Source organism: Perissodus microlepis, chromosome 5 (assembly GCF_051167445.1).
Source record: "Perissodus microlepis isolate ML-2025 ecotype Zambia chromosome 5, ASM5116744v1, whole genome shotgun sequence".
Classification (NCBI taxonomy): Eukaryota; Metazoa; Chordata; class Actinopteri; order Cichliformes; family Cichlidae; genus Perissodus; species Perissodus microlepis.
Window position 1 is genome coordinate 24,812,807 of NC_140465.1, and position 10,945 is coordinate 24,823,751.

General features: G+C 37.0%; 1 protein-coding gene across 5 annotated transcripts in view; it reads left to right on the forward strand.

Annotated features, from left to right (window-relative positions):
• The window catches only part of raly (RALY heterogeneous nuclear ribonucleoprotein), a 125,050-nt gene extending 114,623 nt beyond the window's left edge, over nucleotides 1-10,427 (forward strand). For all 5 annotated transcript variants that reach the window (XM_084929020.1, XM_084929019.1, XM_084929017.1 and 2 more), the window contains one exon: nucleotides 6,133-10,427. In XM_084929020.1, the coding sequence (XP_084785146.1) occupies nucleotides 6,133-6,261 (129 nt within the window). In that variant the 3' untranslated portion in view covers nucleotides 6,262-10,427. The remainder of the gene's footprint in view (nucleotides 1-6,132) is intronic.
• Nucleotides 10,428-10,945: the final 518 nt, after the last annotated feature.

The window sequence follows — 10,945 nt, forward strand, 5'->3', positions numbered from 1 at the left end:
TATTGTGGTTCTCAATTGTGTACAATGAAGATTAGTGCAAAACATGGCAGACACATTCAGTTCCCATCTTTCAAATAACCTGGGGGTAGCCAATCACGTTTGGAACAAACAATTCCAGTCACTACCAGATTTTCAGGTCTAAAGATTGAGTGTTTTAAGACTCAGAGGCAAAATCTCTGAAATGCTTTGAAGAGGCAAGTCATAGTCAGTCTGGACGTCATCTAGTTCAACCAGATGAACTTACTAGAAATTACCAAACAAAAGCTTTGCACTGGTCATGTAAAATTCCATAAATGTCACTGAGAACTAGGCTTTTGATTCAGAAATAGTTTGATTAGATTCACTGGGAGCTCCGCTGAGTAAACTCGCCCACCTCAACAAGTGTTGCTTTTGAACTCGCCAGTCCAGTCCAGTAAATGAATGATCTTACGGTAGGCCATTTTCTTACTTTAATCCATCGCAGTACCAATCCGGGTATTTTAACATCCCACACCAAAACTTTATTTATGACTTGTTTTCTGCTGAATTAACTTCTGTAGTGGAGTTTTACAAGTAAGTCTTCTGAAACAAATGAGTTTATTCAGCTGATATTAAGTTAATGGGCCGATTGCATTTTAAAAGCATCTTAAATGTGACAGTGGTTAAAGTATATAAAAGGAGTCAGAAATAATATTAAAAAGATGGAAAATCTGAACAATGTGAAACTGTTTTCTCATAAGAGCGGAGGAAATTTGCAATTTGTGCAGGCTTAGGGCAAGAAGTTATGAAAATAACACATAGCACTGTGCAAATGTACACACACACACTCATACACACAGCACAGTCTCTTGCGTGCCTTCGTAAATATACGAGTGACTGAAAACATCCATGGTTAACAACATAAAATTAAAGCTGTGGATTTGAATAAGCCCAGGTCCTTATAATGTTACATGGTTTAATCCCCAATTTCTGCAGCCTGCACTGACTATGTGTAGTTACACAGACATATTACTGTATATAAGGGAAACAGTGTGGCACTCTATGCTATTTATTTTTCTTTCTTTCTTTTGATTTACCTGCACATTATCTACCACATCATAACATATATGACCAGCTGTAACTGTATATTTAGGTGTGGTTTTGGAGCCAGTATACAGACATGTTCCTCTACATGAGTACTGCTTTGGTGAGAACACAGTGTACAGTATATCTGTATAACAGTATTCCAGGCATTTTCTTACACTTACCCAATTAAGGGTTACCTATCTCAACAGCCAAGCGGGTACAACCATGGACAGGTCACCAATCTGTCACAGGGATAACACATCGAGGGACATTCACTGTACACACTCACATTCACATCTACGGGCAATTTGGACTCTCCAATTGACCTAACACTATGCATGTCTTTGGGCTGTGGGAAGCTGCAGTACACAGAGCGAACCCATGCAGACACAGCAAGAACATTCAAAATCCACACAGAAAGGCTGCAGCCAGATTGAACCCAGGATCTTTTTGCTGTGGGGCAGGAGGGTTAACCACCACTCCACCTTATAACAATATTCAACATAATAAATATGAGAACACTGTTTACACTGTGTAGTGATCCCCATACTTGTATTCCTGCGAGAGTAGCGTTTTTGTCATCTTAGAAATTCTTACATCTGGATCTGAGTGTTGACACAGCATGCAATTCCCTGAAATTGTTTGGAGACACTACTAAATAAATCCTGAAGCATGCCTTTGCATAATATATGAAACATGAGCACATATGTATATATTTTTAACTGTCTCTTTCAGCTTATGTTTGATTAGATCTACAGATCTCAGTAAAAAGAGAGCTTACAGAATCTTACTGGAGCAAATCTGACTGTCTAAACCAGGGGTAGGCAACCTTTCTGATGGCGAGTGCCATTTAAAATTTCCTCAGAAGTCAGTGTGCCATATGATTGCATTAGCAATAAATTTAATAATGCTCTATATGAACAGTTACACAATATATAGAACCACTTTATAGAATTATATTTGTTTGCAGATGTTGGCAGCTATCAGCGAATAGTTATCAGCTATTTTGAAACAAAAAAAGACACTTTTTATCCACAACAAGAACTCCATAACAGCAAATGAACTGTACAACAGAAAATACAAATGCTATTTATGGTTTCCTCACAACAATGATAAGAAAAATAAACTAAGCCAATATGGCATGTTTGTTAATACAGAGACACACATGTTATGTGATCTCTGGTCTCCCACTCAGAGACACAGGTCTCCGAGTGTCCAGCATTCAGACAGCTACCTGAGGACACTCATGTGAGAGAAAATCTGCTCACAGATATGTAGAACCAAATACTGTCAATAAGGTCTCTGCAATGTTCTGAAGACAGTTAAACTTGTCAGGTAGTGATGTCCAGCAGGTGAAAATGCAAGCTCCATGAACACGCACAGCTATGGATTCCAGCTGCTTCAATGTTGCATTAACTGGCATTAACTCAGCCAGTTAATGCGAGACAAATCTAGCTGCTCATTAAAGATTTCTGGTTTGTTCAGAAAATAAAACATTGGTCCATACACCTGAAAGTCCCAAAAATGCATTGTGTCTCGAGTCTACGGATGTATCCGTGTATTTCCGTGGTGCTGATGCTGTGCTGAGTGAACAGCTCCTGAAGCTTTTGAAGTGTCGGAGTGTGGAAAGCTAACAACGTCCCTCTTACCAGTAGGCTAAGTTATTTTTAGCCAATTACAAGCTGAATCTGGTAGTTGGGGTTGTTAGCTAAGATACCGTCATTAAGAAGAGGCACAACTAATGTGTCTATGTGAGCTGATTTGCGATGTGCGGTCCTTTATTTTTTGATGCACCTTCTCAGATTAATTCACTGTGTGTCGTGCCCAGGGCTGGACTGGGACAAAAAAACAGCCCGGGCATTTTGACTAAAGACCGGCCCACCAGGTATTAAAGCCATTAAGCCTTTGAATGAAAACAAACGCTGTTGTGACAGTGATGTACAGTCTTGTTGGTATACGTATGATTTCTATACATTTTATGTCAGATAAAAACTTTGGTTGTAAGATTCAGATAATTATTTAATAACATCCAGACATTTTAAATGAAAATAAGAAAGAAAATTATTTCTTAGTGCCCCCCTTTCCCTATTAATGCCCCGCCTGGCCCCCTGGCAAAACTTTGCCAGATCCGCCCCTGCACAGTTACCAGCTGTCAGCTACATAGAAAAGGATCCTGGTGTTATTTGTCTCTCAGAAACAGTTCATAACTTCCCTTCAACTCATTCATGTCACCTAAAAGGTAAACCTGTTTCTCCGTCACCTGTTCAGCTCTGATGATTCAGTAAGGACATCTCCTGGTTTCATCTTCATGTTTCCCTCTCACCAGATATACAAACCGACATCATGACCAGCAGCTTTTACAGCTGTGGCTCCAGCAAACATCAGCTGATACTAGAAATTAATATTAAATAAATTCTAACATTCTAACAACAGCTGATCAAGCTTAAACGTGCTGTTTAGCGCGACATCCGGCAGTTTCCTCTTTCTGGCGCAAAGTGGGCGATAAACAAACAAGAGAGAAAAGCCGATCAGCTGATCATTGATCCATTTCATGATCAAAGTAGCAACAGGAGAGAGAGGGGGAGAGAATGAGAGAAGAAGAGGCAGCTGTGCAGCATAACGACACAATAAATCCACCTTTGTGTCTTTTTCCATCAAACTGCGTCCCTTCTCAGCTCAACACGAAACGCGCAATAATTTCTCTGAATGCGGGACGATTCCGTCTTTTTACGGGACGGTTGGCAACTCTACTAACTAACCTTATGAATATAATAAAGTTCACTATGAGTAACATCATAGCACCCACCCAGCTGTATAGAAACTGTCATGCTAGCTAGTACGCAGTACGAGTTATTGTAACTGACTGTAAAAAGTCAGCACAACGAAAATAAACTAAACTTGGTTTATATCTGACCCAGATAGACAGCAGGTCATAACTTCTTACCTGAAGTTCAGTTCACCTGACGCTCGGACCAGCGGCTGCCTCGGGTCTCTCCTCCTCCTGCCTCACCTCTCCCTCATCCACCTGCTGGCCTCCACCACTTGTTAATTTTACTGAATCTGTGGAAGCTACGCCATAGCCACCACCAAACAACTGAGTTATTTTTACGCACCGGCCAGCATCTGGCCAATCCACCACCTTTCATTGTTTATACCGTTACAAAAAAAAAAAAAAATCATCGGCCCACCGAGCAAATGCCCGGTATGCCCGATGGCCAGTCCAGCTATGGTTGCGCCATCAGTTAACCCTTCGCGTGCCAACTATGGCACGCGTGCCTAGGGTTGCCAACCCCTGGTCTAAACAAAGTAGGTCACTGATAGACAAGGTAAAGCAAGCAAATCAAACTCTAACACAGATGTGACATGCTGATTTTATATAAATTCATGAAGTGAAATTATTCTATGTTCAGCATTGTTCTATATAATCACAGAGGAGTTATAATATTTTTTATTTTATAATATTAAACAGAACACCATTGATTTCGTTATGTTACAACATTTTTTGTTTTGTTTATTAATTTATTTGACAATTAAAGTTCACATGACAGAGCAGTCCATCATAGATTTGCTAACTTTGGAAAAAAAACCATTAAAAGACAGATGGATTATTTTACCTTTAGTCAAATCAGCATTTTCTTTTCCAAAATGCAAACAACTTATGATACAGATGTTTAGTTAGTATATTGAGACATTCACATTACATTTTTTTTTACATTCTTTTATGCTTTTCTTTAACCTTTTCTTCTCATTCTCTCCTTTAATAGTTTTAAATGTTGTACTTTCATATCGTATCGGTGTTTTAGTGTCTTATTTAACAACAACAATTTCACTGCAGTCATGCTGATTAATGTACATTGTCACTAGCAAAAGGTTACACTTCCTTGTGCACCACACAAGAAAGACAACTGCCTTGTTATCAGCAGACAAGACAGCAGTTCACAAATCACTGATAGTTTTATGTGCATGTAAGCAGCGCTGATGACCTTCAGTACTTTTCTGCATTAGCCTTACATTGTTCAGCTTCTTCAATTTCTCCACACTCCCACATCAAAGCCTTTGTACACACAGGGTACCTCGCACCCTGCGCAGATGTAGCACTTCACTTCACGTCATATTTTAGGCATCGTGTCCATCATGCTGTTCACATATGGGCTCCAATGTACGCATCAGCATGAAAATGAGCAACTGTGTAATGAAAAAAACAAAACACAACTGAAATTTCAGCATGACAGACAACTATTTTACTATTTATTTATATATTTTTTTAGATATCACTGTTTTAGAAGCAAACCTTTAGATATTGACCAGAACAGGAGATATGTTCAAGATAATATAAAAATAATCAGTAATAATAATCATCATCAAATTTGTGTTATAGTGTTCTGTGGCACTGTTGTTAGTATGTGGTATTGTAATTTGTCTCTGTCCTATATTTAGAATAACACCATATTAACTACTATTTCTCCTTTGTAAATAGAGGAGAATAAATAACTGAAAGCTAGTAAGCCTGTCAGAAATAGATTAAAATATTTTATATCCAGCAAGTCTGATTTACACACCTGATCTTTCCACCATCAGTCATGTCCACGGGAAAATTATACTTCTGACATGGATTCCCTGAATTTTTGATAGTATTTCAGCTCTGTTTCTAAGTTTTCCAGACTCTTCTACTATTGCTCTTCCCTCTCTGTTGATCTATTATTGGGAAAAATAGAGGAGTTGCTCAACAGCTTCAACAGAATAACTCCCTGCTTTTTGAGGTTGTCGATATGATTTTGTTTCTATAATTTGGGACATCTTTTCAGTGGAAATTACTAATAGCAGTAGTAGTAGTAATTATGAAGGTGTATTATTTTTTACTTTCATCAACCAAGCTTATACTGGACTATACATTAGTGCAACATCCACTGACTATAAATCAGAATCAGAATTAGAAATACTTTATTTATCCCCAAGGGGCAATAGCATTACTCCCTGCTTAGTTTCTGAATGTTTTGATGAATTTGCATGCACTTTTTCTGAGATAATGATGTTTGCAATGCTTGTTTTGTACCACTTTTGTGAACTATTCTTCCCTCTTTGTCTTAGGTATTAGGAACTGTGGAGGGAGAGACAGAGGGAGAGAGAGAAAAGCGCTCTGGACAGACAGAACTAGAGAACAGAAAAGGAAGACCATCAAACAGCAGGGATCATGAGACTCACAAGCTCACTCACTAACACAGACAAAACTGTAAAAACACAGCAAAGAGATATACTTGACACTTTGTCCAAGCCACAGGAAGATAATAAAACAGCAGGTTACTGCCTGGGTGCATAAAATGAATTACACACACTAGCACACCAACACACACATTGATATAAAGAAGACAAAAAAAACCCAAAAAAAACTTAGCGATGGAGCCAGATTCACTGTGTCAGAGCAACAGGGGGATAGTAAAGACAGCAGGCTGTTGTCAAAACACATCTTAAACTGACAGGTTCATTCACTCACAGAAGAGCTCTCTTTGGGAAAGCTGGAGCTTGTCAGACCGTCTGCTGCTTTATAGGCCATAAAATATGACTGAATGGACAACATATAGAGATTGTTATTTTTAGTATAGATTCTTTAATATCAAGGTAAAAAAAATCCCGGGGGCTATTATTGTTGCAGAATTATTTGCGAGAGTTGAGCAGAGAGTTGCATACCTCAATCAGTGTGTGAGTAATCAGATTTGTAAACATGTAAAAAAAATCTTCAAATATGTACTGAGATTTGTTCATGTCTACATCAGTCATGTATTCAATCTGTGTATGTTTGTAATGACATTTGTAATCAAATCCCAGCACGCGTAGATTATCTGTCACATTTTGCAAATCTAAGCATGCACACCAGGACTTTTCTAATCATTCTGTTACAATTATAGCCTCATAAAATCCCAAATATCAAGTGACAGTGTTCTGCCAGGCCGGGCTAAAATTGCAAGGGAAATAGGATGGTAAATGCCGAACATCATGCAATGAACTAAAAAAACAACATAAAAAGATGCTGATGAGCAAATATTTCACATGTGCATGTATTCACTGTCGCTTGGGTAGTATAGGCTCTACACAAATAAACCAACATGTAAAATTAACCAGACAAGTACACAAAGCAGCAACATTTTACTTGACAGTTTCTGATGGATGGAGTGCTGGAGGGCGTATATATGCTTGATGATTCATGCTCACACATGTGTGACCATGCATACATGCATGCCTCCATGATTGAAAGACTGTAATAACCACATTTTATTTATTACAACAAGACACCAACAAGAATGTCGGTTCATATCCTGTTTCTTTACCTGTTGATGAAATTGAAGTCAGCTCTACGTTTTTGCTGTGTCCCAAAGGATGTGGAGACAACTCACTGGATTACTTCAAGTCTCATTTTTAATGTAATTAACAAATAATTATACTATCAAAATGCATACTTTCATTCTTTCAGTCCCGGTTATGTTTGGTTTCATAATAATAAGATAAGTACGACAAATTTAATGTGTAATGTACAACAGAGTAATGTGACAGAGTGGGGATGCTAAAGAACTTCAAGTGGGAGTGAATATCTGTCCATGTGAAATCATTATTTGGCCATTTTTTGCACATTTTACACAAATATGACATCATTAAGTAGCATCATTGATACAATTACAGTGACTTACTTAAAATAACACAAGCCAGAGTCTTTTAATCAGTACACAGTAGCTCAGGGGAACATGAAAAATGGGAAAACATCTACAGTCACTCGTTTTTCAGTAGATTATAATTTTTACTGTAAATGGAAGTATTACAGCAAAGACTAATACTTCAAATCCAGCTTCTATTTTAAAATGAATTAAAAAATAAATAATGAATTCAATGTCCCATTACAAACTGAGGCTGATGCCCTGAAAATATTAGCTATTAGGAAAAACCCTTTCAAACTTCAGGTTTTTAGCCTCCAACTAATATAAAAGTCTTTGAAACAAATTGGTTTTAATCAACATGTATGATTTTACAAAGAAATTGGCTCAGAGGATTATGGGAAGTATGCTTACAGAAAGACAAACCCCTGAAATACACTGGAGTTATCTGTGTCACATTCCAGCTCCAATGCAGCCACCTGAGTTGATTAAACCATCCAAGACATTTCTTGCAATTCCACAAGACATACACCAGTGAATTCCAAAGCATCCCAGAACAGACTTGCAGCTCTACATCACTTAAAATTGTGCCGGCTCTAGTTTTTACAGAGGCCACATCAAGCTGCACAAAGCTGATAAGGAGGCCAGGAGGTTGGGCACAGAAACAGCATGGAGAATCCAGTCAATTAAACAAAAATACATGCAGAGTACACTTTGCTTCTAAAAGGCTACTGATGTAGTCTGAAGCTGGGCAACGAAGGCTTTAAGTAACACTGGATGCCTTTTGAAGTCGACAGTTTAGTCACAAGGTGGTCTTTTATATTTTTAAAACTGACCAGATTTTCTATGCCATCCCTGTGTCTGACGTTATGCCCTCCTCGCCAGCTTCTTGGATGCTTCTGAAATGCGCTGTGGTGGGTCCTGGGATGTTGTCTTAAAGCTGTAATGAAACAGAGCTTCATCTAGCGTATTCCCAGGTTAATGGTCATAAAAATCGAATTGAATAGATGGAATGTCAGAAAAAATCATTAGAAAACTGACAACATGTATATTACTCTCTTATGCATTAGGCCACCATAAACCCTTCTATTTAAAGTGGATACATATTTATTCATACATTTACTTGACATTTATGGAATAAAACAACTATTTTAATCACATTGCTCAGTTGATATAAATTTGTTATTAATACTGAGTGAATTTATACAACGAATAAAGTAATAATCCCACTGTAGAAATTGGATGGTGACGTCATTTAAACCAAGAGGTTGGAGGCCCAGAATGAGTCCTTAACAACCGGACACTGCAGCAATAAACTGGTCTCAGACAACAGTTGATATAATCTTAAACGTTATTGTCTATTATACTATATACACTATAAGATTGTTTTTGATCCCTGTCTATTAACTAGTAATTAATTGGTCATAAAATAGTAATTACATACAATGATTTTTGGTGAAAAATGCCAAGGTTGGAAAGTACAGTGCACATTGTCTCTACCAATGGGAAACAGTCAGGAAAAACATCATTTATTACCCAGAAACAAGAAAAAAAAAGTTTGATTACATAGTTTTATTAAAGGATTCATTGTTTTTATAACATGTATTTGAGTGCACTGAGAATATTTTTGCTGCTCTGTGTTTTGTTTAAAAGAAGCAACATTCATTTACACAATTACTGAAAAACCTGTTTTTTGTGTGTGTTTATGGTAAGTCATTCATTTTGGACCAGTTTCAGGAATAACCCTAACTAAAATGATGTGGGGACGCAGTCATGCACTGCTGTAACTGTTCAAGAACTTGGTCATTTTTGCTTTAAGAAGCTCCATTGTGGAAGTGTATTACTGTTGCCTGGTAGCAAAGAAATCTTGAAAGTTTAAAGTGTTTGGGATGTTTTGTATGTGTCTATAGTAAAGGGAAAAATAGGAAAAGAGGTCATAAAAAGGTGGAATATTGATTTTTTTTCACTCTTTACTGGTGGTGTAAATTTGTCTCTGAATGACTGTCCTGCCTCATCACTGTACTTTCACTTTCTGAACCTTTATGATGGCTTTTTTTTTAAATCTTTTTTTATCATCTGTTCAATTCTTTTTTTATTACTTACTTTCAGATTTCCAAATCTATTGTGAATATTTATCTGTTACTTTTAATTTAATTTGTTACTTTTCCCCTCTTTTCTTGTTGGACATTCTACTATTTTTTTTTCTTTTTCCATTCTGAATCACCACCATGTTCTTTAAATGTCATGTATGAAGAGACAGTATTTATTTTAAGTAACAATATTATTTATATCCCCTTCATTGTGTAAATTGGGAAGCCAGTTAATGTTTGATCCGTATTGATTGTTAAGGTGTAAGGTTGTGTAAGATTTTTATGGTTATTAAACACCCTTGAATAATCAGGCCTTACTGCAGATTTTTACCCATCACGTCATGTAAAATTGAGCTATGTTTGACTATATAATGATCTCTGTCTTTACTTCTCATCCTAGAATGAAAACTGACTATGAATTGAAAGTGTTTTAAATGGTATATGGCTTTTGTTTCAGGCTCTCTTCTCTTCTCCCCCATTTTTCCCACCCCTACCTGCCCCTAAAGTCAAGTCCATCCCAGTCTGATTTTTACATGCTGATGTTGGCTTTGCTGTTATTTTTAATGACTTGTGTATGATACTGAATACTCCGTCAGCACTGAGGGTGCTGTAGGCCTTTACAACACATGTAAATAAAAGGGTTGGAACTTGTGATTGTTGTCTGAGGACTTTTGTGATCAGAGTCTTATAAGCTGAAGTTAACATTCTTAACATTCCCAGTGACGCAGTGCTTTTTTTCCTCAGTGCTATTCTCTCCATTCTCTCTCACACTTTGCATCTGTTTTTCACATAACTCGACACTCAATATGGGAAATCATTGCATGCATGTGATGCATTTAGAGAAAATGTCGATTGTACATTTAAAAAAAATAATTAAATAAATAATTCAGAGTTTAATCTCACAATTCTGAAATAAAGATGTCCCCACTTTTTTCCCATGGTCCTAATCCTCTTCTGTATATATATAATTCAAATAATTAATCATAAAGGAAAATGTGCTTGTTATAAACTGAATGTATACCAATCAAGTAAAATTTTATTTGACCAGACTCCCTTAAACATAATATTTCACACCGTACTTATCCATCAAAGTTATTAAAAACAAATACTTATTGTTCACATCTGAAACAATAAACAGATTTTTGTTGGGAAAATGTTAGTCAGTGGGCC